This window comes from Vanellus vanellus (genome assembly GCF_965231255.1).
Source record: "Vanellus vanellus genome assembly, chromosome: 1".
NCBI classification, from domain to species: domain Eukaryota; kingdom Metazoa; phylum Chordata; class Aves; order Charadriiformes; family Charadriidae; genus Vanellus; species Vanellus vanellus.
This window is the reverse complement of record NC_138905.1, coordinates 64,488,923-64,516,352: the sequence shown is the minus strand read 5'-3', so window position 1 is coordinate 64,516,352 and position 27,430 is coordinate 64,488,923. Positions and strand designations below refer to the sequence as shown.

At 45.9% G+C, this 27,430-nt stretch overlaps 1 protein-coding gene across 1 annotated transcript in view; it reads left to right on the top strand.

Annotated features, from left to right (window-relative positions):
- Positions 1–27,430, top strand: part of DENND2A (DENN domain containing 2A) — a 62,651-nt gene that overhangs the window by 33,928 nt on the left and 1,293 nt on the right. The window contains exons 5-19 of the mRNA XM_082488490.1: positions 85–206; positions 2,636–2,833; positions 4,906–4,999; positions 6,295–6,345; positions 9,332–9,519; positions 10,202–10,311; positions 10,523–10,592; positions 11,228–11,305; positions 11,796–11,936; positions 14,070–14,218; positions 22,494–22,671; positions 23,479–23,520; positions 24,882–24,999; positions 25,646–25,885; positions 27,008–27,094. Of these exons, the coding sequence (XP_082344616.1) occupies positions 85–206; positions 2,636–2,833; positions 4,906–4,999; positions 6,295–6,345; positions 9,332–9,519; positions 10,202–10,311; positions 10,523–10,592; positions 11,228–11,305; positions 11,796–11,936; positions 14,070–14,218; positions 22,494–22,671; positions 23,479–23,520; positions 24,882–24,999; positions 25,646–25,885; positions 27,008–27,094 (1,866 nt within the window). The remainder of the gene's footprint in view (positions 1–84; positions 207–2,635; positions 2,834–4,905; positions 5,000–6,294; positions 6,346–9,331; positions 9,520–10,201; positions 10,312–10,522; positions 10,593–11,227; positions 11,306–11,795; positions 11,937–14,069; positions 14,219–22,493; positions 22,672–23,478; positions 23,521–24,881; positions 25,000–25,645; positions 25,886–27,007; positions 27,095–27,430) is intronic.

Sequence of the window (27,430 nt, the reverse complement as noted above, 5' to 3'; positions counted from 1 at the left end):
CCAGCAGATCCCCAAACAGATTTTTATGGAAACCTCAAGGATTTTCTGCACTTACAGTCTCTTGCTTGTGGCTTTTTGCTGCAGATCCACCATCGAAGGAAAACCCTTATGAAGACATTGAGACCAACAGCCGCTGTTTGGGGAAGAAATGTGTCCTCACCTTCCCAGCATCCCCCACCTCTTCTGTACCTGGGACTCCCACTAAGGTACTTTTATTTAAGTGGCCATCTCTCCTGCTCCAGAAGGTTTTTTGGTGAAATCCAAGTTCTGTGGGAGGAAGTGGAGTTTTGCCAATTTGACTTTCATCATGTCAGGGTTTTTTCTGTTTTGTCTTTTACTACTGGTCACAGTGTGGAGTGATAAGAGGGGATTTATTGCCCTTTAGCAAGGTAAAAATCAGCATTCCCTTATACAAATGCTTTGTTGGCTTTCATTGTTTTTCACGCCAGGGCTACCTTCCCCTGGTAGAGGGGAAGAGCTTTTACTAATACAGTATAAGAAAGGTCTTCCTCTCCTCAAACAGAGCATTTGAGTGCTTGAGTAATCAAGCCCTGCAGCGGTCTTGGCATCAGTGGGTAGTACACAGTCTTCCCAATACACAGTCTGCCCGTGCTGATGCCAAGATGCCTCTGCAGCCCCCTCACTTAGGATGCCTCTTTTGCTCTCTCTTTGATGAGCCTGGGTGCTGGTAATTAATGCAATGCCAGTCCCCTGGTTAGGTAGCTGATGCTAAAAGGGTGTCCCCACCAGCAGCATAGCTCACAGCCCGGTGCCATTTTCCTCCCTGGCAGTGGAACCAAAAGAAGAGGTAAAACATTGGTCTGCACCTCTTGTTTGGAGCTTACTGAGGTCAGCCCTACTGTGAGCTTCCCAAGCCATTTCAGTTGGTTCCTGTTGTCTGTTTAGATAGTCCAAGCCAGGAACAGCAGTGGCAATGTGACAGCAAAGTCATCTAGCAACAACTGCGTTCAGAGTGAATAGCAGAGATCTAAACACGATTTCCCTAACCAAAGAGTTTTCCCATACTCTCCAAGTTGCAGCTATTTTTAGAGCTGTTACCCAATATTATTGGAAGTTTGATGTGCAGCGTTCTTGACGTGTTGCTCTTTTCCAACCAGCTTAATCAGCAACTGAGGTTTCTCTGGATAATTCAACACTTCAAAGTGAAAATTGTTGTGCAGTTCTCAATCTGTTCTCCTTGTCACTAGTTGGGTCTACAGCAGCGTGGGTCTATGCATGAGTGTTGGGTTGAAGTTAATTTCCCTCAGAGGGCTTTGCAATCACCTGTGCACCCTGATTTCTGACCTGTGCTATCAAAAGGGGGCTGCAGTGTTACACAGGAATGCCTTTCACCATACATATGGTTCCTTGAAGGAGACACTCAGTAAAGAGCTGAATGGGAGTAATTGTGTTAAACTACAGTGCTTTGACATCTAAAAGCTGTGATCTGCACCAGTCAGAAAAGAAGTGCTGCAGCTCTCTTGAGGCATTTTTTACAACTGCAGTTTGCAACTGCAATGTGAATCATGCTGGAGAGCCTGCCCAGGCTATGGACTGATGGGGAATGGGTCTGGACAGACTTTCACTAGTGCAGGATGAGATTCTTCAGTACAAAGACTCTTCCCAGACTAATTTTTAATGTGTGACTTCTCTCTGGGTGGTAAGTATTTTTGTGAGTTGAGCATCTCCTGCCAAACCATCCAGAGACACCTGAGCTAACCTGTATGAATGAATTGGTCTGGCTAATAACTCTACTGAGTGTGTCTGTTGATGCAGGCAGACCATTATGCTGCCTCAGCTATGGTGCTTCAGTGACTTGTTCAGAATTACCTTGGATACTTCTTCCCCACATCGCTTAGTGCCACATAGATACATCTTCTGGGAGTGCAGATATAGCGCCCACAAAAGGTGCAACTTAATTAACTGCTGGGAAATTCTGTAGGAGAAGGCAAAATGGATTATTATTGAGCATCTTATAAGAAGTCGTTTGCCCTTCTTTATCTGGAGCTGAAACCTCTGGTTCTCTGATGCTGTTTTTGGTCAGGGACTTTAAGAACTTTACGCTGATACTTAAATACCTACTGTTGTGCTCTCACTGAACTTGCTAATGACCCTTAGGAGGAGACCAGTTTCCATAACTGTCTATTATGGCATTTCTTGAATCCTCCTCTATAATATTTAATTCTGGGTACTGTCAAAGACAACCATACTGACAGTGCTTTTTGTCTGGTCTCACTGCTTCTCTGTTCCTCCTGGCTAGCTACTCCTTATCCCAAATGCTTGTGGTTGGCTGGTTGGTTAGTCTTGTCCTGTTTACAGTCCCAGCCAATGGGTTACACAAGTCCTGGGAGATTTTTTTTCACACTGGAGCAAGACTTCTTGGCTAAACCCTGAGATTGTATTGTGGTCTGGAATGAATATGGGATGGTTAAATTGCTGGTCAAGATAGTCCTGGTCTAGCCCGGCAGCTGTGTGAGTTCCTTGTGTGTGCAGAAACCTGTGACCGTTCTCAGAAGTTGAGCTGCCAGCTGAATGCTGTGACTGCTCCACTGGATTTACTGCCATGACAGTGTTAGCAACGAAGCAAAGGTGTGTGAGGTGCTGTGTTCATTCATTCCTCCTTCTCCATTTCCAGTTGCTTTCCAAGCCCATTTTTTTCCGACAAAACTCAGAGCGGCGGAGTTTCAAACTGCCAGATATACGGAAACTGAGCCGTGATGGGACTGGGTCACCATCCAAAATCAGCCCTCCCTCGACCCCCAGCAGTCCAGATGACACCTTCTTCTCCTTGGGAGACCCTCAGAATGGCAAGAGAAGAAGAAAGATTCCCAAGGTAAATCTGGGGCGTTCTCTCTTTTGCTTGGCTTCTTCTAGGCAGGAATGTGAGTGTGAGACAATGCTTTCTTTACTTTCTGATGTGGCATCCCTGCAATATAGCTGTTATCCTGGCAGTTGACTTGACTTATGTTTAACCCCCTTTCTGCCTGAAGGAGAAAGCTCACAAACATCTCTGTGAGTTTTGAAGAAGTTATTTTTCCATCTGAGATATCACAGTTGTCAGGAGAGATAAAATAAGAAGAAAAAAAATAAAAAGGATTTAAATTTTTGGATTAAATTTGGTTTGTCAGAGGGGAAAAAGGCAAGCAATATTTTTGCAAAATACATACCCCATCATATTTCCTTCTATGCTAGATGAATAGGGCAGTCAGAAATTGGCTGTGTGTTGTCTTGGTGTTCCCTCCTGGCAATCTGTTGTTCTCGCTACATCTGCTTCACGCATTGGCTGTTTCTAATTCAAGGTAGGGTGTGATTGTAGGTGAACAATGAAAATACTGACACTTGAGTGACAAAAGGAGTTGTCTGTAGTCATGAGCATTTTCTGGAGCAACGTTTCCTACTTCATATTTGGATACAGTAGGACTCCGTTTCAATTTTATTTTCTTTCAGATCTAGCAGGAAGTGTATTCAGGCCAAATGAGGTTTGGCAGCAGTCTATCTATTGAATGTTTCAAAAACACAGTTGCTTATCCCAGTCTTTGCAGAACAAGCAGAGGCTACCAGGGACTGTCTGTGGTGACTTTTTTTTTTTTTTTTTCCAAATCCACAGTTTTCATTTGGGGAAAAGGGATGTGTTTGTATATCTTCTTTGTTTCACGGTTGTCAGATCTGTGTTCATGTTTGCATATCTGATTTTTGAATACCCTCTCTGTATACCTCAGCTTTTCAGGAATGAGCCAAAGACTACAAATGTCAAGGGTTTTCTTTCCCAGTATGCCTACACATTTGTGCGTGTGCTTGAGCTCTCTCGGTGTGTTCTCACATACTTTTATGTCAACTGAAGGGAAGATTACAAGTACACATTTACCAGGCAGTGCCATGAGCAGTCTTGCAGAGCAAGCTCAGAACTGAGATTTACTGTGTCAGTGGCAAGAGCAACATGAGACTTGAGCTGAGCTGCTGGTGAAGGCTGCACTTCCACATCACAGCATGCTGCCTCACACTTAAATACTTGGACTCAGAGTTCGCTGACCAAGTGTGTTGTGGTCCTGTCTTACCTTGAGCTCTCAGGATATCTGTGCAGTGATCCCAGACTTTCTGGAATAAATCTGCATGCTGAGTCCATGTCCTGCTGCTCCTGCCTGGGACCTTGACAAGGAGGCAGCTCTACTCAAGGAGGCTTGGGGAAGCCTGGCATGGTCCTTCTGCAACTCTGCTTAGGGAGACCAGAGGCACTGAAGGAGCTGTTAAGCCCAGATATGCCCAACACTGAAATGTCCTTTCTTTTGGTCAGTTGGGAGGCCAGGGATTAAAGAACTTGCAAAGCAAACCGCTAGGATAAAGTATTTCAGCATTATTGGCTCCCACCCATCTCAATCCCATCATTCCTTGTATGATGTGTTTCCCCCATGCTTGGTATGAAGGCTTTTCCAGTACATCCCACAACAGACGTTAAAAGCATAAAGTCATTAAAGTTTGCTGTCGTCCTTCAGCCAGTTTTCTGCTTTCAAACCTGCAGACCAGGGCAGGTTTCCAAGGGAAAACCTCTGGTGCTCCCTGGGGCGTGGACCATGGTATGGAGAGACCCAGGTGGACAACATCAAGCTTGTACGGCCACACAATTTGGAAGTGCATTACGACCTGGCCTTTCATCAGGGCTTGTTACTTTGGGTTCCTGCCATGCCAGCATGACCGTACTGCTTCTGTACCAGAGTGAGCGTGGCTGTTAGCAGCCCAGGTGTGGGTTGCTGTGCAAAATAGATGCTGGTAATTGTCAATTGTGGGCCATCAAGTGAAGAGTTTCAATATGGCCAGGGTTGGGAAACAGAGCACTTTGCATGAAATTCTAACTTTCTTTCTTTCTTGGGGAGAAAAATAACCTTTTTTGTTTGTGTGTTTGCTGAGCAGCTTGTGTTGAAAATCAATGCCATTTATGAGGCACGAAGGGGAAAGAAACGTGTCAAGAGACTATCGCAGTCTACAGAGAGCAATTCAGGGAAAGGTAAAGGAACTCTGAATCATCATACATCTAAGGCTTTTTGAGGACTTGCTTGTCTTAGAGTTTAGGCTGGCTTAGTGATTTATATTACATTTTCTAGTGGTTCTTCCAGTACAGGGTGAGATTGAGTTGGGGCTTCCACACTTTGTTTTCGGAAGATAAAGGCTGTTCTTCTGCCCAAAAGACTTCCATTAGAATGGAACTTTTTTTTTCTTGCTTGTTTTCATTCCATGGCTTTACATGATAACCTTATAGGTTGCACCAAAAATGTTCCCCCTTTTTGATGTTTATTTCTGGAACAGGCTGGAAGCTTTGGAGAGGAATGTCTTGTCCAAAGAGAATGATTTGTTGAGATCAAAATATTTTGCAGGAATGTGTCACTTTAGTGAACTGTCCAATGGAAGATGGTAGATATTGAAACAGTCCTGGTTCCTTCAGCATCCCAATAAACAAATAGCCTCAGTTGGGAATCAGGGTTTCTAGACTTGACTGTAGGACCATCTCCATCTTAGCAAGATCGAGACTTTCAGCTTCCCCCTGTCAGTTAACAACTTGCCAGAAGTGTTCAGGTACTTCAGAGCAATTACTTTTAAACATCTTATCTCTGTAAAACTTAAAATTACAGCTTTCCAACAGAGTATTTTTTTCTGAAACACCCTAATTTCCAGCAAAAGTTGATCACCAGCTCTATTTGTTTCTCACAATTACTTGTTATTGTTTATCCTATTTTATATAGTATATACATGCACAGGGTGGATGAGTGTGTTTACATGAACCTTTAGAGGAATCATCATAGACTTGTCGCTATATCATTTTTTTATACGCTTCTCTGAAGCATCTAAGCATCTAAGGCATCACTGACACAAACAGGCTATTGGACCACATAGACCTTGAGTCTAATTCAGTCTGGCAATTGTTTTTTTTTGTTTCTTTACTTGTTTTTATCCCTTGTCCTGCAAACTACTGCATATTAATCAGTATTTTGCCTCGGTGTTCTGCTTATACAGACTTGGATAAAATACTGCTCTGGCATTTTATTCTTTATGCAACTCTTCTGGCTGTGCAAAACTGATTTTGTGAGGTGTTTTTTTATTATCCCCTAAATGAATGGGAAGATACCAAGGTTGGTAAGCTAAATGTCTGCGGGTATGTGCACCTTTGAAAGGAACAAGGCCCTTGGGATCTATACTGTCTTCCCCCTGAAGTTGCCAGATGTGGTTTTCTCATGCCAGTCATAAGAAATCCACAGTTATAAATAGGCTTTACTTAATTCATCTTTCCCTTTTTTTTTTTCCTAGTTACAGATGAAAACAGTGAATCAGACAGTGATACTGAAGAGAAGCTGAAAGGTAAGGCAAATGTGTGAAGAGAGCAAATGGCTCCTGATAAACTCTGCTCTGGGATCCTGGGTCGAGACCTCTCCTCTGTGTTCTCCTTTTGGAGAAGGAGCTTGTTTCCACTCAGAACGCAGTGAGAAAACAGAGTTTTCAATACTGCAGAAGAAACTCCATGGGCAGAGGACTAAAGGAGTCCAAAACAAACATCCGTTCCAATTCCCATCAAAGTTCTGACCTAGGAGACGGCTTTGAAATACACTGTGGAAATACAGTGAGGTTTCTCTAAGTGCACAGTCACAAATGTGTGACCAGGCTGACAGAAGCAGTATTGCATGGGACAAGGTGTTCAGAAGCCCCACTACACGTTTACTAAGGGAGAAAAACCACCAGCCAGACTGCCTAGCTAAGAAAACAAAATTGCACTATATGATTTATCTCTAGTTAAACTCTTCTGCATTGCCTGGCTTGGGATAAAATGCTGCATTGCTTGCTTCACTCAGGTAGAGCTATATGGTATATTGGTCTCCATAATACTCTTCTGAAACCTCCTTGTACTGGTCATTAGCTGTGTGACATGCTAGTGTCATTACAGTCATTTGGGAATTTATATGGAAAATTTGAAGTCTTGGCAGAGTTAGAATGCAAGATGGAAACTCCCTCAGATTCCAAAGTTTCCTGACGTACATGCACACCTGATCTGGGTAGCAAGTCAGTTCCCAAGCTGAAAAGGCAAGCATAAGCAGCAGTTCCCACTCTGTGTCAACCACAGTGTGTGCTTAGGAGTGTTTGTCCTTACCCTCTTTCAGGATTTTAGAACAGAAACCTCAGACTAAGTTCCCTCTTCTGAGCACAGCTTCCCGCGCAAAAACTACTGTATGCTCTTGCTCTCCTCTGCATTGGGAAATCTTTTATCTGTGTTGCTGTGTTAGCAACATCAAGCTGAAAATTGCTGCCACTGCCTACCTTTTGACAGGTTGTCAGGCTAGCCTGGAGACAGGGAGAGAGGGTTTGCACCCAGATTGCGCAGAAATTACATTCACAACTGTCTTGAAACATGATGTTGTGAAATACAGTCCATGTTCAGATGTAGCTGAGAAAGATAGTGTAGATGTGGCCAGGAAGACCGAAACTCTTGTTTGTTACTGGTTGCCATAGTGAATCATATGCATCACCCTGGGCTTCTCTGTAACATCTGTATAACTGCAGCCAGGAATGGCTTATAGAGGGGATGATAGAGGTTGTGTGAAGTCACATCAAATTGAACAGCACTGGACTCTGAACAATATCCAGCTTCATACCTGGATCTGAGTGACATGCAAGTCTACGTAACTGTGAAGAGGAGTTCTGGCCCTTGCTGTTTGCTCTCGCTACACCTGTATTTTGCTTTATGCCTTGTTGAACTGTTGATTTTCCTATTTTTAAATAGGAAAGTGAGATGATTTAGCAAGTCTCTTATATCTGGACTTTCAATTTTGTATGTTTTACTTAACAGACCAAACACACCAGCCAGTTACCTCTGCTTATCAAGTCACTGTAAGTCATCTGAGACACAGTAAATCATCAGACAGTAATCATCAGACTGCATGTCAGAGCCATAAGTGCTGACCCGTGGGAAGGAAAAATGTTCAAAGACAAACCCTGCCATGATGACAGCAGTACAATCCTGGTATCTTTAGTAGGTTGCACAGAATATAAACAATGCAGAGCTTGAGCGAGCTTTTCAGAAGTGCTCGGCATTGCTGTGACACTGCTCCCCTTGAGGTCCCTGGTAAAACAGAAACCACTTCTGAAAACTTCTGAAGAATTGCAGCCTTAGAGAAAACAAAATAGTAGGTGATGAGAGAAAGGAGTCTAAACCATCTTTCCAGGGTTTTAACTGTCCAGGGATTGTTACACTCTCTGATTTAAGAGGTACCTCAAGATTGCTTTAAATTATATTGTCTGGAGTAGTCCACAAGTGGGACAACTTTACCAAACAAAAGGTCAAGACTGTGTCTGAAAATATATACTGTCTCTCAGGAAGCCCTATCTACCAAGCAGACATCTTATGTATTTGGAGTTCCTGCAGTATCCCCATGATTGTTGTTTCTGTCAAAACGTTGCGTCGCCACCCACATTTGCAAAAAGCATAGTTGTGAGAATTTGCTGTAGTCTCTGCTTGTAGTTAATTCTTTCTTTCTTTTGTAGTAGGGGTAAGGGAGACATCATGGAGATTTAATTTGGGATGCAACTGTAAAACAAAACAGGGGGGTGGTCTTAGTGAATCTCATCTGGTCTCTTCTCAGCAGGCAGCTTTTCATTACTTTCCATGCTGGAATGTTTATTGCCCCACAGCTGGTGTGTTGCATTTACAGCTTGCTTGGCAGTTTTTCTTATTTTCCCATTGTCTTGGGTGAACTTGTAGAAACATGGTCCTGAGAGATTAGTTTTAGGCACAGGAAGGACTGGTATGAGCCAGCCTTTTTCATTTGCACCTCTTTTCACCTTTTTTTTTGTTGTTGGCCTACAGCCCAGCCTGTGTTACTGAAGCTGGGAGTCCCCAGTGTTCCTCATCCATCGGAGCTGTAGCCTGACCCAAGTGCGGGTCCTGTAAAACCGTGGGGATTGCTACCCACAGCCTTCTCTGAACAAAGATGATCAATCACCTAACTGCGCTGGCTTTGAAAGATGCATAAATGAATGCTAGGATGAATGCCCAGACATTATCTGTTACACCATGTCCCATATGGATCTCAGTTTGGGTTGTCTTCAGCTGTAAAACCTGTCCATGAAATCCTCCTGCCAAAGCTCTTCACGGTGATGGCACTCACAAGATTATGTCCTGTCTCTGTCAATATTTGAAGTGCATCTTCCAAATGGTTCCCACCTCTTACTCAGCCACTGACAAAGTAAATGCAAGAGGTGGTTTCAAGTTTATCTGTAAGTCTCTCCAAAGCACTGTCAGTGCTCTGTGCAAAAAGCTAAACAAAGTTACAATCTCTAATTTTTTTCTTCATAGCTCACAGCCAGCGCCTGGTACATGTGAAATCTCGCCTGAAGCAAACCCCACGGTACCAAACCTTGGAACGGGACTTGATTGAGTATCAAGAGAGGCAGCTGTTTGAGTACTTCGTCGTGGTGTCACTGCACAAGAAGCAGGCTGGGGCTGCCTACGTCCCTGAGGTTACCCAGCAGTTCCCGCTGAAGGTGCGGTGCCTGCTGGGAAGGTCTGGCTGATGTGTCTCAGATTGTGTGGTGCACTTGCACAGCTTCTCTGTTGACTGCGCATTATATCAGTAACCCTTCTGCTATGCCAGTGTTCAATGAGACTGAAGATAGAGGAGCTGCAATAATGGTATTCCTTGCTGTTTAAAGAGCAGCTGATTTGGGTTTTTTGCTGCCCTTGGTTATGACTTTTAGGTAGCTATTCCCTTTCTCCCCCTTTTCTCTTTAAAGAAAACCGACACCCGGGAGAAGACACGTGTTCTTAAAGGGAAGGCAAAGCTTTCACCAGTAGCCTAGCTCAAAACAGGGAAAGAGGAATGGGAGGAACACAGAGCCAGTGTGACAGTGTGTTTGCAGATGGGATGTAACCAGAACTCCCCTCAGACTTCAGTTCTCTCACCCCTTGCTGGAAGTTGTGTCCCAGATTGGAGGCACAATGTAGCAGGGGCGGGTGCTGCAGATGCTGGGCTTGGTGGAATTGGGGGCACAGAGTTACTTTAAGATATCTAAAGATTAGGTGAGCCAGAATCACAGAAATTTTAATATCTTCCAGGCAGAAGCTTAACCTCTGTCATCACCTCTTCATTTGTCACAGGAAAAATATTTGAAGTCATTCCATCCCCACATGACTAATTGGAAACATTCCTTCTCTCTGTTCTGCTAGCTCGAGCGCTCATTCAAATTCATGCGCGAGGCAGAAGATCAGTTGAAAGCTATTCCCCAGTTTTGCTTCCCTGATGCAAAGGACTGGGCCCCCATCCATCAGTTTGCTAGGTAAGTACTGCACTTTGTATCCTGATTCATGAGAAACAGGTTTATGTATCAGGCTAATTAAATATGAGAGCTGTTACAGTAGAAAATTGGGCAGAGCCCTCAGAGGAGTGTATTGGAAGTGCAAAAATATCGTGAGATTATTGGGTTTGTATGTCAGAGACTTTTAGTGTGTGTGATGGGTATCTTGTCATTCTGGTTTCTCTTTCTGCAGTGAGACGTTTTCATTTGTCCTGACGGGGGAAGATGGAAGCAGGCGATTTGGATACTGTAGGAGACTGTTGGTAATTATCCCTGTTTTTCTCTTTTCCTAGAGATGCAGCCTTCTGTGGGGTTGGTGTTACTGGCACCCGTTCTGGAAAATAGAAAGCTGCTGCTCTTCTCTTTCAGTGTGGAAAGAAAGAGTGGCAGCAGAGCAGCTTTGCTCTCTTCTGCTCTGCTCAGTGCCAAAGTCCTTCTCTGAGTATCATCCTCCACTCTAAGCATACCTCTTTCAGCTTTTGTTTACATCAGCGTTTAACATTATGACCATGGACTGTTGTTTCACCACTAAGTTGAAGATAGGGTTTGTGTCCCTTAAGTTTAGACAGCTACTAAACAGTTTTCTAAACCTGTGCTGGTCCTGGAGGCTGAGTCGTCTCTAGAGCAGTCTGCCCTGCCTTAGTCATTTGACTTAGGAAGGTTGGGATCATGCTGTGGATGTGGCCATTTCTCCCCACTGTTTCTAGTGTACTAGGGTTTGAGCCAGACTTAAGGTATTTTCATCAGTAGTGTGCTGTCAAATGTCTGTTGGTTTCTGAGCCAGCCAGCCAGCTGCAGAACTAAGAGACTGGTCGCTCTGTCTCTGCAGTAGTTATAACTCTGACATTTTCTTGTTGTTTTTTTTTTTGTGTTTATGTATCTGTGTTTGTCTTGAAAGCCCAGTGGGAAAGGGAAGCGTCTCCCAGAAGTTTACTGCATTGTGAGTCGCCTTGGATGCTTCAATCTCTTCTCTAAGGTGAGGATAGAAAGAGAGGTAGTTTGTGCTGTAGGTCAAGAGGGGCCTGAAAAGGAAGTCAACACCTGAAGAATAGGGATCAGGGAAGCTGAAGGCTGAAGAAAGGGCCTGAAATGAGTTGGCAAGGCAACTGCATGCTAATTCCAGAACCTAGCAAAAACACAGTTAAAAAGAAAATGGATTGTCAGCTGTTGCCTTGTTCATTCAGCAGAACTACCAGAACACAAGCACTGAGATATTAAAGGTGGGATCCTGACTCTGAGGGTTGTGGGAAGTTTGCAAATTGTAAGCTTACCGTTGACCTCAGTGGAGCTGGGTTTCTCTTGCTGAAGAAAATGAAGGGTCTTCAATTACACCTTTTACCTTCTTCCTTGTGATTCAAAGCTCTGTGTCAATGCTGGATTAAGGAGAGAATGTAGATGCTTGTGTACTTTATTCGTGGTGTTACCTCCCCTTTACATGTTTTTTTGTTTTCATGCTTTTATTTCAGATTTTGGATGAGGTTGAGAAGAGACGGGGCATTTCCCCTGCCTTGGTGCAGCCTCTCATGAGGAGTGTCATGGAGGCACCTTTCCCAGCTTTGGGCCGGACGATTACAGTCAAGAACTTCTTGCCAGGCTCAGGAACAGAGGTAAAGACACCATCCTAGACAAAAGGGAGACTTGGGCCAGCAAATGGTGCAGGACTGGTGACTGGAAGTTGGGACTATGACCTAGCCTGGGGATCTTCAAGGACAGATTGTCTGTCAACTGTGTGTGGGTAAGCTAGGGAGTAAACTAGGGGACCGGAGGGTATGGCGCGGTGACTTCAGTGACTCAGTGACCTTAGAACCAAAAGGGAAATCATACGGTAAAAATGAATGTAAGGACACAGCCATGCCAATATGGCAAAAGGAAACAGGGCATTTGCCTTGAGGCCAAGTGACGCAGACTGGTGGGCCCCATGCTGCCCAGCACATGACCTTGGATCTGCTTGAGGTCCCCCACACTTAACTTCTTGAAGACAGGGTTCATAGCATGTGCTTCGGCATCTGTTATACAGAACCACTGTTTGTGTGGGACAGAGCTTGGGGTTCTGGTCAAAAAATACCTGAAACCACACAAGGGCAATGTTGCAGCCTTTTAGAATGGCATTTTCACAGCATGGAGGTGAGGGTACGTGTTGTATCTCCCACAGTGTGGTGTGAGGACAATGGGAGGGTTCTAAGAGTGCAGAGCTTTTGGGCATAGTGTTGAAGGACTGTGGAAGGGTGAAGGGAGCCATATAGAACGTAGTCTTGGCTGTACTTCTTGTTGGGCATAGTATGCCTTGAACATGAGAGAGATGAAAACAAGCAAATTGATAGAGGTTGCGTCTGAGGGCTTTCAGCATAGCATGATGGCATTCTCCTCAACCACACTGGAAACAGTCCAAACTAAATGAAATTACTGCAGAGCACATGCGTAGCTGGTTAAAAATCTGTGCTCTAGGAGTAAAGTCCCAATGGTGTGCTGTCAGGCTGTGAGAATGTTTTGGTTGTTTTGTTTCTAGGATCCTTAATGTTCATTAATTATCTGGTTGATGGCATACACCCCACGTTTACACAATGGGTAGGTGACAGCGTTGGGATGGGTTGCAGGCACTTTGGAGAGTAAGGGATTAAAATTCAAAATGACCTTGCTAAATTGAAGGTTTGGTCTGAAATTCAATATTGATGAGCAAAATGCTGGGAAGAAGAAATGAGTAGTCTAATACAACATGGAAGTAAATGAGTGAGCAACAGTACTTCAGAAAAGGATCTGGTGGTATAGAGGGCCGTAAAGTGAGCAGAATTAACAGTATGGTATTATTTAGACAAACTCCTTCACTGTGAAAGAAAGTGAAGGGATGAATAATAAATAAAAGCAAATTTTCTGCTTTCCAGCATTGGTAGAAATTTATTTAGACTATCATTTTCCAAAAAATGGAAATACTAGGAGAAAGCCACAAAACAGTAGTTCTACTTACTAAGTGTTTTAGAAAATAATATAGAAATAATATAGAAAACAAAGGAGGACACGTGATAATAAATTTCCAATATACAAGAACTTTCCTACAGAGAGGAAGGTGACCAGTTGTTCTGAGTGTATACTGAGAGTAAGACAACAAGTAGTTGAAGTAATTTGCCACTGACATGTTTCAGCTGCAGCCTTAGTGTTGGTAAGGGTAGTTCAGAACTAGAGTAATTTTCTCGTGGGATTTATGAAATGTGTGGTGTTGGAGGCTTTCAAGAACAATTTAGATAAGCATCTGTCTAAGATAAGGAGTATGAAGTGCTAAGGTGCTGTCACAGGAATTTTTTAAGTATGTATGAACAAAGAAAAATGCCCATAGGCTGCTCTTTTCTGTAACTGTTATAAAAAAATTATAGTCAGTAGGTTAGGCATCCAGATTCTTGCAGTAAAAAAATATAAATAAAATGCAACTGTAAAAATTAGAGTGCAAATTTGAAAGTCTCCGTGCCATTCTGCTGCTTGAATGCCAGAAAGCCTGGAAACCACTCCTAGCTGGACACAAACTAGTTTTCATCCTTGTGTCCTCAGTCCAGTGGGGAGAACTTGTGGTTGGTCTCATGCTGTGCCCGTTGGAGTGGACTCTGGGTTGTCTTCAGCTTCCTCTGAAAGAAGGATTTGTGGGAAGTAACACAAGGAAAGACTGAGGGCTTAACGCTGTGCAGTGTTCACCAGCACAATCAGTAATGCTTGATAGCCGTCCAGCTGATCTGTGGTCTTTTTCTCCCCATCAGATCATCGAGCTGCGACGGCCTCTTGACTCCAGGCTTGAGCATGTTGATTTCGAGTCCTTGTTCACATCCCTCAGCGTACGGCACCTGAGCAGAGTGTTTGCCTCCCTGCTTCTGGAAAGAAGGGTGATCTTTATCGCAGACAAGCTCAGGTAATCCTCTTGCATTTCCTTAAACAAAGTGCTGCCAAGGGAGAAGGGCTTAAGATGACTGCAGTGACTGATCTCTCTGTCTTGTTCTTTTTTTCTTCTCTGTTCTTTTCCAACTTCTTACCTGATGTGAGTAGGGCTGTACTTCCCAGGAGTGGGGAACTCGGGCCGTGCACCATAATTTCACTTTGCAGCTTGCAAAAAGCATGCTGCATTTCATCCCCAAGGAAAACCAAATTCACTTTCCTCCAGGTGGTTTTAGGGCAGAGACCTGGTGCTAAATAAATGAAACCTCTCCTTTTGCTCCATGATGCTGGAGTGTTCCCCACTGAACAGTGCTGGAGTTTCCAAGGATCAAGCCTGGGGCAGAGATCACCATCCCTTCTGGGTTGTTCCCTGATGTCATGTCTTCTTAAATCTTCAGCTTGTATTTTAATACTGGTTTCTACAGACTTTTTTCTTTTGGGGGATGAAAGCAAAGGACGCAGTGAGGGGGAATGAGACAGAAAACTTCGCCCTTCTATTTTGAATCTGCTCAATTTGCTTTTCTTAAAATTTTTTTGTTTGCTCTCCTAAATTATGAAAATGAGCCCAGGTTTCTTTAAGGTCTTGTGCAGCTGGTGGCTGGCAGCTCTCCAGCCCTTGAAGCACTTGAGGATTCAGGGAGGAGAGTTAGCCAAGGCTGGGGAAAGAAAAGCTGCCTGGATGAGTAATGACGCTTAGGAGCATGCTCAGGTTTCAGGAGTGTACAATGCCCCTAAGCTGTCTGTTTTCACAACTTCCAGCCAGCAGGCTGCGGCTCTGGGACTGACCGCTGGGGCAAAGCATGGGGAGGCCCCTTCTGCAAGGAAAGCTAAGGGAAAAATTCATCCTGCAGGGATCTGGGGCTCTTTTCGGGCAGAGCTCAGGCAGCCTCATCACAGGAATAGGAAGGCTGGAGAGAGGGAAGCTGTAGCATCCAGGTAGCACTGGCTGCTTGCAGATTTTGGCAGCTGCCTTGGGTCAGGGAGGGGAAGATTTGCCTCTTTCTGATCACTGATACATTATATGGATAGGTATTTAGTATTATGGGTACTTAAGTCACACATTTCATGCAGAGCATTCAGACTTGCTTTGAAAAGAATAGAATCCATCCAAATGCTATATTCCTACATAGCATGTATGATTTATATGATAATTTATGATGACAGACTTTGTTTTCAAAGGTTTTTTTCCTCCTCCATAGGACAAATTTTACATTTTAAGAAAATCTGTTAAGGACACAGATGACATTTTAAGGTCTACATAAAGAGCTGGGGGGTAAGAGTTAAATGTTAGGGAATTTATTTTTTTTTTAAGGCATCACTTTAGAACAAACCTTTGTTTACCAGGTCTATTCCTATCACATCTTTATATGACAGCCCACAACCATGTATTCTGATGTGTGTTACAGCATATCTCTAATTCAAAGCACATAGATGGATTTTGGTGGGTTTTTTCTCCCCCGTATCTTCTGTGAGTATATCCAGGGTCCTTAGGAATGAGTCCAGCTGCCCATGGCCTGTGAAAGAGAATGGGAGAGAGCTACAGAATCATAGTTTGTGGAATCTCTAAATATATCATAAACAGCTTTCTTCTAAACCCAGATCCAGGGTCTGTTAGGCCACAGGGCTCAGATTCAAATATTTGCCATAGATTTGCTAACTTTCTACAAGACTTTTAATATTTGATTTAATATTTGATGTTTCTGAGAAGACCTTGCTCTGAGCAATGTCAGAAGAGTCTTTTTCTTTTCCGGTAACAAAATATGAACTTTCTCTGGCTCATTTGTGTGGAGAAAAAAAAATGAAAATGACCCCAAAGACAGTAAAGGCTTGAAAAACAGAAAACAAAGAAAATAACCCTCAAAATTAAGTAAAGTATTGTATTTTAATCCAGTTCAGTGACTCGAGTGCACTGGATTGGTGAGCCTTTCATAAGGTCAACAGTCTCTTCTACTTGTTGGTGAAAATTCCATGTTTTGATAGCTGATGGTATTGTAGATACAGGATCTTCTGTTCAAATTATACTTTTCCTGGGACAGGAATGCATTGAACTCAATGAATATTAAGTAGTATTTACTTTAGGAGTGAAAATGCCGATTTTGGAGGAAAGAAAAAAACCTGCTTTTTGGCAATAGCTTAAGAGAAGAAAAAAAAAACTATAAAAGCAGCTGTTGGAAACTGCTCAGTTTAGGAATGCTAGAAATAATCCAGCTGAGATGGATTAACAGGGAGAGTGCAGGTGACATGCTGAAAGATGCATAATAAATTACACTTATTATTCGTCTTTGCAGTTCTTCATGTGGGTACTATCAATAACTATCTGTACATGTATGTAAAGGTGTGTCTGGGTGTGAGTGACAGAGAAAATGATGTATGCAATTTATTTACATCTTTTAATTGCTATAAAATAAGTCTGTGAGAAAAGAAAACTGAAAGGTCTCTTGCCAAATACTGTGTGAACTGTGAAATGTTTTCAAGCTGAGCCAAAAAATGCATCTAACAAGTGTACAGCAAGTGAAATACTTTGTCTTTTCCATCTTTAGAATGAACATTGAGTGTTTTTTAAAGACCTGTCAATCCAAATCTTGGCAGCGGAAAAGGAAGGAATTTGGTTTATTAGTTTTTGTGTGTTCCCCCCCCTCCCCATCACTATGGCAACTGGTGTATATATTGCCTCGCAACCCAGGAAAATGACTTTGTTAAAACTATGTTGGTCTGTGAAGTCTTCCCTAGCTTTTGTTTGCTCCTGCGCTGTAAAGTTTAGTTCTGGGGCAGCGGAGGTTGTGGCACAGGTTAGGCTCCGCAATGCGAGAGCTGCTTTTGTTCCAAGTGATGCTGCCTGGCATGCAGTTCGAGGCACTGACGACCAACAGTTTAGAAGGCATCTTCCAGATAAAAGTGATTTCACAAGGTACCTAGAGCTGAGGGGAAGATGTGTTAGATTCAGGGGGCTTTTTAAATCAGGAAAACTTACGTGGGCTTAAAATCAAGGCACTCTTTTTCCAGATCTCCTTAAAAGCCTGTTGTGGATCTGACCAACTCGAGCAATTGCCTCTATCCCTGCCAGAAACCACAGCTGTGTCAACAACACAAAGAGGTCATTGTTATCAAAGGCAGATCTGAAAGAATTAGAGTAGACACTTTAAATGTGGTCGTCCCCAGTAAAAGGTAATTAATCATCAAAAAGAAGTCTTTTCCCTGTGCTACATAAACAAATCTGGGACTGTGACTCCCAGCCTCCCAGATTTCCCCTTTCTGTATTGTGGTCAGGGACAAGAAGAAACCCAAGGATGAAGTTTGGATGTCAGATAACAGTGCTGTTTCTTCAGAGCACCTTAATGCTGGCTTCTTTGCCTGCACTATCCTGCCAGGTCGGTGGGAGGCAGTGATGATCACCACAGCTGGTGGAACTTGGCATCATCCTGGTGGGATTTGCAGCAACACTGTGCAAAGTCACGGGGCAAAGTTTGGAAGCTGCTGCGCCTGTTAAATGTCATAAACCAGATCTGCGATCCATCATAAGTAAATCCAGATGTGACACTGTCAGAAATCCAAAGGTGTTTGTAAAATTAATCCTACTGTAGCAGAGCTTATAAAAAAGGAAAGAAAAAAACACGTAATCAAACTGTCTTAAATTGTCAAATGCCAGCATATTTTGAGCAGTTTGGTTAGTTCAGGGAACAATGAACTCCCTGGCATTAAACTCCAAAAGGCTGATTGATTCAATAGTGTTTTTCAGAAATCATGAAGTATCCTAAACCCAAAGAGGGATTCAGCTTGGGGAGCTTTTTAGCATAGGTGCTTGCCTTTGGAGTGGAAAGCTGGAAACCCTGTGGTAACTCTGAAGTTTGGGAGGAAAGCAACCAAACTGAGTAGCCAGTACCTGTCCTTAGAAGCTGTTGCACGTTGTCAGGATGTCTTTTTAAAGCAAGTCAGGCTAGTCTTGGAGCAAGTTTTGCCAGTAAAGGAAGAAGAGTTCCTATGTAGTTGCAGCTGTTGTGTGCAGATTCTGTATTGGCTGCATCTGTTCATTGGCTGCTCCTATGATGAAGGAGCAGCTGCATAGGGTGCTGTGTGATAGGTTTTTGCATAGGATGCTGTGTTGGGAAGGCCTGTTGTTCAAGCAAACAAATGTCACAAATTGCTGCAATGTTATTGTTCTGACCAAAGGAGTGCTCAGCCAGAGGTCTCTGTGTTGGTCTATATCCAAATCAGCCCTTTAGGGAGAGATCTGACACGGTTCTTTGTGTACATTGATACTTTTTAGCCTCTACTAGCGGTATGTCATTCAGTCTCTCTTGCAAGCAACATCAGACATGCAGCTCAGCCATGATCCCTACAAGAGGCTGAATGAATCCATGACAATGCGTTCAGGATCTTGGAATTGTACTTTAAAGACCTGCAGTGTTTTAAGGATTGGCTGCTGAACCCAAAAGCTATAAAAAGTGGTGTCTCTGTCCCTTTTGAACAACCGGCATTGAACTTCTGTGGCCTGATAGTAGCACATGGCACTCCATAGAATGCAGTGCGGACACAATAGGTAGATCTCTTCACTCCTGGTGGCATCTCCAAACAAAACACAGCACCCTATGTCAGTATTACTCCAGTGGCAGCAGTCGTCACCAAGGCTACGGTGCATACATCCTGGGATATCAGGATTTCAGTTGGGACATTGGCTGTAGCTACCCAAAGTCATTGGCTGCCTGTTTGCAATAAGACCCCTCAATGGAAACTGAAATAAATAGTGCTGTGCAAGTACATTAAACTGTTCAGGCTGTGTTAAGGGATGTGCATATCTCACAGAAAGAGGCATCCAGCTTGAGCAGTGCCCAGAACTTCAGTGGCCATGTTCACCTCCTACACAGAGGGGTACCTGCTGTATTATGACTGTGATGTAATTCAGGCAGTCTCCCGCATTGCTGCTGGCTGAAGAGCACACAGTCACACAGATGGCATAAAAGGAATTGATCATACTGGGTTCTTTTGCAAGGCTCAGTAGCTGTGGTGTGAATCAGCAGTCCCTTACTGCTTGTTGCAGTGCTGTATGCAGGAGCAGGAGGGAGCTTAGGTTTGAGTCATTCCACAGAACCGAGATTCTGCTGGGCTCCTGGCAAGCTGCAGCTCCATGATACTGCAGAGCAAGTGTGACTGAATCACCTGTGCAAGAGCCACCTCAATGTTACTTCCTCTGTATCCATCTCTCTGCTCTGCCTTCAAAGGAGGCTCACAGACCTCAATCCTATCGGTGATAGGTATTGTTCCCTGAAAGTGTCTTCCACAGTGAGAAATGTTTCAGAGCAGAGATCACTAGGATTCATCCTGGAGGCGATGAGGCATTCACAGATGGAAGGGTGGAAGGGGAAGCTATCTTTACTTCCCACTGCGTGGTGCATACAATTTCAGACTTACACAGCTCTGTGACTTCCACTAACTGGACCTCAGCCATCTCTCCTCCCACTTAATCTCTCACGTACTGTGTGTACTTGCCGGGACTTGAGAGCAGGGTTGAGGGAAGAACAAGCCACCATAAATATAGCAGGAGACAGCATGCCGTAATATCTCACCATGCCATAAATAACCATGTACTTCAGCTGCTAACTGTTCCTCTGTGGACCTACCTGGAATCACAGAGATCCTTTCCTTTGCTTTTCAAGTGCTTTCTATAAAGGCAGTTCCCACCTTTAGGCAGGAAATTTGGATCCTCAAGATCGAGCATTTGTGACAAAGGTGAAACTTCTAAATGCTTCCACCTTCAACCAGTCTTCAAAGAAGAGGAAGTCCAGTGGTGGTGGTCTAAGAGAAATGCCACAGTGCTGTGCACAAGTGATGACAGGAGGAGTTCTTTCCCCTTTCACCATGCTGCTGCTGCTGTTATTACTGGGGCTACTATCAGTCAGAAATTGAGAAGTGGAAAATACGCGCTGCAGTAATGGAGGGGAAGAGAAGGCCCTGCTTTTGTATCTGCTAACATGGCCTGAAATGTGTGGATGTACAAGTAACAGCACCTCCAAGGAGACAGTTTTAAAGGATCTCATTAAGTTGGAGGGCACTTCTAATATGGCACATTAACTTTTGTTGCAGTTCCTTTCAAGATTAGCATGTATGAAAGATACAAGAGAAATAATCTACTCTGATACTGTTCCCATGTTTTTTCTGGGTGGTTTTTTTTTTTTTAAATGTTCCTATTTCTTACTAGCTCTGTGTTTTCTCATTGTTTTCATTTTGTTTCTCTCAGATTCATTATCTACCTTGCCTGTGTGGTAGACACAGCAAGACATGTGCTTGCTGATCAAGGCAGGCACAGTTTGAGAGCAGCGACAGAGGGGCAGCCAGCGGGAATAAATGCAGAGAAAGGAAGGGGATACTCTAAGACTGTCCTAAACAAGAATGTGGGACTGAGGTTTTTTCCCCATCTAAAGGCTTAAAGCTACCAGTCTGTGACACAGCCTTTGAATGGTCCTCATCTGTTTTTATTGAGTGTCCCCTTAAGAAAAGACAAGCGTCTGAGAATGCAGGGAGAGGAAACTGTCCCCATCTTAGGAAGAGACTTTCTCAGCGTACATGTCCCAGGCATCCCTCCCAAGCGCCTGTTTCTTACCTGTTGCACTCCTAGATAAAATTCTCATGTTAAGCAGATTGCAGCCTCTCCCCTGGGATTTACTTATCTTCAAAAACCATCGTGTGTGTAACAGTGCTCACTGCTTGATTTCTTCATATGGTCACACTGATGTCCCAGCAACTATAATTGTGTTCTGCTAAACTGAACCTGATGAAAGCCAGCCAGCTGTAGCCCAGCCACCACACTCAGCTCAGTGTGTCTTAGCGTGACAGCACAGGGATTCAAATCCACTGGACTTAGCTGGAGTGAGGAGGAAGGGAAAGCAGGCTTCACTTTTCAGAGCGAGCTCGAGTCCACACCCATCAAACCCCGTTCCCTCTCAAGTCAGCAATAAACTGCCAGATCCGGGATGCTGAGTGTAAATTCCCCCATGGAGTTTAATGGGAGACAGCTGGGCACCCTTCCTCAGCGACGTGACTCCTCTCAGCCGCACCAGCCTCCTTCCCCTCCTCCAGCCATTCAAGACCTGGATGCTAGTAAAACAAAATGACGTTATATACTGAGTTTATAGTGGTGAGCCTTCCCCCTCCCTTGATGCATACAAACATTTCCAGATCCAGAACGGATGACTAACTGTTGCTCTGTGGCAAGCTCTGCCGTGCCTGACTGCAGACCCTGCCTGCCTTCTGCCAGAGAGCTGATGGGCTTTCTGGACAAACCCTCTTGGAAGTTGTCAGCAGAGGTGCTTACAGCCGAGCCGCTGGTGGTATTTGAAGGGGGAAGAAGGAAGGATGTGGCCACAGGCAGCATCCTGCAGAGGCCGGCCATGTGAGCCCCTCTGGGGATTTCACTCTCCCGTGGTTCTGAGTAGCCTTGGCAGGCTCCACAGGCTGTGGGGTGCCTGGACAGCCTCAGCTGGAGATGGCTGCCCTCCACCTTGCCTTGTGCTCTGGCATGGCTGCTAAGAGCTATTGGTGTGACGAGGACCGATATAAAAGCATGCCATTGGCATACAACTACTCCTGCTAAGCATTGCCCAAAAGCAAAGCATGTATGCTGCACAGGTAGCAAGCCAAGGGGCAGGGGTGGACCATGGCTGGAATGACATGCAGAAACACTTGGGGACTTTGTGGCTGCAGGTTGCACTCACAGCTTTGCCAGGGGGTCCAAGCAGCTGTGCTGCTGAAGCCAAGAGTATGGCCAGCAGGTGAGCGGGCCACAGTGCAGCCCAACAGATAGCTGCTGTCATGGTGGAGCTGGCTTCTGCGCCCCACAGCTGTGTGCTGTCTGTGCTGGACAGTATAGCCCCTGTGCATTCAGACCTGTGGCTTTCCCATGGGAACAGCCACGGAGGCATGCTGTGGGAGAGTAAACTCATTTCTGTAATGAAAGGCAGTAGCATGGAAGACCCTGTGTCTGTCTGGTGTTTCCCATCAGAGTGCTGGAGGAGCAGATGCTGGATTCAGTGGGACGCATCTCTTGTAACATGCGCATGGGCCAGGATCATCTTTCGTAACGTGGGCTCCTACCCTAAGTCATTGCTCCTGAAGCTGAAAAATGGGGTCAGAAATCTGGGAAAGCCTCCAGTAATTACAAGGATCAATCAGGGAACAATTGAAAGAGTCCTGATTTCTAGGAAGCACTACTGATCTTGTGACTGACCAGCCATTGCCCTTGGTTGTGTTTCATCTTCCAGCACTCTCTCCAAGTGTTGCCATGCCACGGTGGCCCTCCTGTACCCCTTCACCTGGCAGCACACCTACATCCCCGTGCTGCCGCCTTCCATGATCGACATCGTGTGCTCGCCCACCCCCTTCCTCATCGGCCTGCTCTCCAGCTCCCTGCCTCGCCTGAAGGAGCTCCCGGTGGAGGAGGTGAGCCGTGCACCTGCACTGTGGCCTTGCTCTTGGTTGCTTCTAGTGGGCTGACTTGTCTTCTGTCCCAGAAAGGCTGCTCTTGAGAGTCTGCTATGGCAGCCAGCGGCATGAAGGAGCCAAGCTCTCATCCTGTGACTCCTGCAAGCATGGGGTGAGAAAGGAGGCAGACATCCCCCAGGGAGGCAGAGGTCTGCGCTCTGCCTTGTCCTCCGCTTGGGAAGGCGGGGGGCTGGCATCTCCCGCCATGGGGCTGCTGTGGGTAGGATATGATTTTATTAAAGTTTCTGTTGGTTTCTGCATAGTGCTGTCTAGGGGCTGAGCACAAAGTCTGCCAGGCTTGAAGTATGTTTGCTACAAACTGGCCAGGATAGCTGCCCCTCTAATTAACACAGGTGGCTAATGAAAGGAATAAATAATTAAGAATCAGATTTGTGGTGCACAAGAAAGAACGCAGCAAGGGTGAACGTGGTCGGGGAGTCATTGCCCACTCGGGACAGCAGTGCAGCACATGGAGAGGAAAGAAAGAACTCTGACCCTGATGTGGTGGTGAGGAGCGGTGGGCTGGGCTTGGAGCACAGCCTCCTGCTGTCCAAGCTGTTCTGCGGCTTGTGGTGACATCGTTAGAAAGCCACAACAAGGGCTTCACTCTTGGCTTGCACTTGAGTGCCTGCTCCAGCTATGGTGGTGGGTAGGAGGAGCAGGGGCAGGGCCAAAGCGTTTCCTCCAGAGCAGTTACGGATTAAAATAAACTCCAATAATGGAAATAATGACTTCCCCTTTTTATTCTTGCTCTCTCATTCTTAGGTCCTCGTTGTTGACCTTGTAAATAACCGGTTTTTGAGACAGGTGAGCAGAGTTATTCCATATTCTTCATCTTCTATCCCCTTCTTCCACCACACCTTACCTCCATCTGTGTTTGCTGACCCGCCTGGCTGGCTGGATCGCTTATTCCCCACACGAACTGAGGCAGGATTTGTGGTTGGCAGTGTTATAGGACTTGCTGTGTACGTATGTAATATGAGAGTCCCAAACCACAGCTGTTGAGGACCACATCATTGTGCATTGTCCCTCTCTCTCAGTTGTTTTTAAAGAGGGGAAATGGTGCCACTTGAGCACTGCAGGTCCTTAAGTGACATCCTGTAAGGCTGAGGGCAGAGCTGGAAAGCTTCAGCGTAGCAGTCTGCTGGGGAGCAGCAGTGTGGGCTCTTCCAGCCTGTGTCTGTCAGTCCTGCTCCCATCACATACCTGGCCCTGAGTGGGGAAGGGAACCTTGATGATTCCTTCAAACCCCTTCCTGCCCAAGGAATTTGTGATTCCTCACTCCTTGCGCTGGATGGGTTACAAGTAGGAAGATGGTAAACGGGAACCTAGCAGTTGCTCTGCAGACAAGACTGCCTGCTGATTTTTACTTCCCTTTGTGGTGGAGAGGAGGAGTGAGATATTGAAGAGATGAGGATGGATGAACAAGCGTGCTCCTGGCCTGGGAAGCTAGTTTTGCCCCCAAGCTCTTCAGCAGATCACTGAGCAGTGCAGGCTGCAGTGGTCTCTGACATGCCTCAGGTCCCACGGGTAGGATGGGACGAGCGCACCTCCTGCTGCAGGGAGTAGCGTGTGGGTGAAAGCCACTCCTTCAGTAAAGTTCTTGCTTCAGAGCTGCAGGGTAATGCTTTACCTTGCACCTCTCTCTTGGAGGTTTAAGCTAAATCACGCTGTCTTAGCCGGGGCTGGTAGGAGCTCGCATACAGTCACCGGCAGTTCCTTCATCTATGGGAACTCGTTACGCCTCCATAATGTGATTGGTGCCTGAGCCGAGTGGAGCAGGGGGTTGTGCTCACCTGGCTGCATGCCAGCATTGTTCAGATGTGTCCTCTTTGTGGTGGTGTGAGCGCTCACAAGCAGGCAGTGGGGCCGTGGGTGAGCCCTACCTGGTAGCCTCTTAGATTGGACACCTGAGTTCTTACAGAATAGGAGAATATTTGGGACAAGACACCCCCTTTCTCTTTCCTCTCGTGCTTCTTGATAGTCCTGCACTGGGAGGTGCTGGGAACGTGCCAAGTGTATTACCAGTTCTCCGTCTTCCTCTCCTCAGAGTTCATTTTTAGTGCTCCCCCTGCCGAGCTAGGGACGGGATAGGAGCTGGGGAGGAGAAGGGCAAGGTCTGGCCATGTCCCAGCCCCAGGCCCTGAGGAGGTGGCTGTGTTTTGCAGATGGAAGATGAGGACTCCATCCTGCCCCGCAAGCTGCAGGCTGCCCTAGAGCACATTTTGGAGCAGAGGAACGAGCTGGCAAGCGACAAGGAGGAGGGCCCTGTCAATGGCAAGCAGGGTAAAGCACAGTGCCTTTCAGCTTAAAACCACGTCTCTTCCTGCCTCTTTTTCTCCTGTCGCTTCTTAGGGGAGAACTAAGCTTATATTGAATTTAACACCACAGAAATTGGAGGTAGGTGAGGATTTTGGGTGAAGCTATGTTAAATATTCCATTGCACCAGGGACAATTCTCTTTGTGTGAAGAAAAACAGTACTTACCATTTCCTGGCTCCGTCTGTTCTCCCTTACGGCTCCAGGGAACACCTGGGCTCCTTTTGGGGGCCGAGGAAATGGGGGGTCCCACAGGCGCCTCTCTGCTGCTGACCCTGTGAGTGGTGCAGGCTCCTCCAGGGGACAGTCCACCTCCAAAGCTGCAGTCTCAGAGGTGGCTGTGCAGCTCACAGGTGACTGGGCTGAGACAGCTCTTTGGGGGGCAGTGTGGGCATCTCCTGGTTGCAGGGGGGTCAAGACAAAGCTTGGTGGCTTTCAAGATTGTAGCAGCCCGGTCCTCTTCCATGGCAAGCACTTCCTAGGATGGTGTCTCTCTTGAGCATCTTTTCTGCTCAGGCCAGATCTTTAAAAAGCCAGGGAGTTAATGCCACAGTCTTTTCCTAGCATGTCCTTACAGCACTGTCCTCACCGCTGCCTCTTTCTTTTTTCCTTAGAGACCAGCCCTTTGAATGAAGTGGTGTCCGAGGCCTTTGTGCGTTTCTTTGTGGAGATTGTGGGCCACTACTCCCTCTTCCTGACCCCCACTGAGCGAGAGGAGCGGACCCTGCAGCGTGAGGCTTTCCGCAAGTCCGTCTCCTCCAAAAGCCTCCGACGCTTCTTGGAGGTCTTCATGGAGACGCAGATGTTCGGGGGCTTCATTCAGGAGCGGGAGCTGCGGAAGCAGGGGGTCAGAGGTGAGGGGCTCTGCCTGGGTTCTGCAGTTGTGGAAACTTCGCTGTTGCTCCCCCGAGAGCCGTGAGATGCTCACCAGCCGCCAGCTCCATCCTCAGCACTGTGGCTGGAGGCTGCAGTGTCCGTGCAGGGACACCAGGATGGAGATGGTAGGGAAGTGCTGGTGCAGGCTGCTGGTTTGTTCTGACACTGTGTGGCCTTCAAGGATTCATTCGGGGACTTTTTGTCTCTGCTTTCTTGTCTTCCCAAAGGGGCACATCGCCTTGCAGGAGCGTGGTGAGATGTAGTATTTGCACAGTGCACGGGAGCTGGCTGCTGGAGAACAGGGGCTTTTTGTGCATGATCTGGTAGTTTCTCATTGAGGTTGGGGCTACAGGCACCTTTCACCACTGCAGTAAGGGACAGAAGCAGTATTGTCCATGTGTGTGCCTCTTCATTCCATGTTGAATTCCCATCAAGACCATCACAGAAGGGGTACACTGCTGGAACGATATTTATTCTTGCAGTCCCTCATGTCCCCTTCCTGTGTCTAGAGGAAGAACTGGCTGGATTGGTTATGGCTGTTTTGGCCAGTAGAAAATATGGATGTTCATGTCTTTCCCAGAGCTGCTCCTGTTGTTTCACTCCTGTTATCACACAGTCCCGAGGGCTCTACTGGTGGCTGAAGTTTCTCATCCCTGCTGCTGCTCAGTGCTGGCGTAGCCGTTTCCTCCCAAACACTAGTGAGCAGTGGATGCTTGAATAGGTGTCTGAGTAAAAGGGGTTTTGCAGTGTGGTAAATCCCATGTGACAATTCCCCAGATGATCTCACTTTCTGGACTTAGCTGTGTTCATAGCAGAATGAACAGAGGTTTTGTCTCTCCCTATTGCAAAGTACTAAAGCTCAGTGAGCATTGCAGCTGGGGGGAGGAGGTGATAGCAGGGCTTCTTCGCTGGGAGCCCTACAGACACAGACCAAAGCTTCTGTCCCAGATCTGGTTTCACCTGGTGGGGGGAGGTGGGGTGAGTTGTTCCCTCTCATGCGCAACAGTTTATTGGTGAGCCAGGACAGTATGCTTTCAGATGGGCATTCTTTTATTTATAGGAAAGCAAAATAGAAGTTGTTGACTCCTTCCTTTCTGCAGGTCTGTTTGAGGTACGGGCTCAGGAGTACCTGGAAACGCTTCCCAGTGGTGAGCAGAGTGGAGTCAATAAGTTCCTGAAAGGCCTAGGTAAGGAACCAGCAAAACCCTTGGCTTCTCAGGAGGCTTGGGCTTCTTGTTGCCTTCAGGTTTGGCAGCAGAGAAGCTGCTGAAGGATGGCAGGACTCTGCTAGTGACTGCATGTGGCAGAGCAGTGCTCTGAGCCTTGAGTGCTGAGAGCCTGGCCTGATCCCTGCTCTGGCACCCTGCTGACTTTGCCCCCTGGTCTGCCACTTATCAGGAGGCTGGTGGGGAACCAAAGTTTGGGCCATGAGCTGTGTCTGTGCCTTCCAAAGGATACGGGCAGGTATGAGGAGGCAGTGGAGCCAACCAGTGAGTCAGGGGTGGTAGATGCAGTTCCTGTTG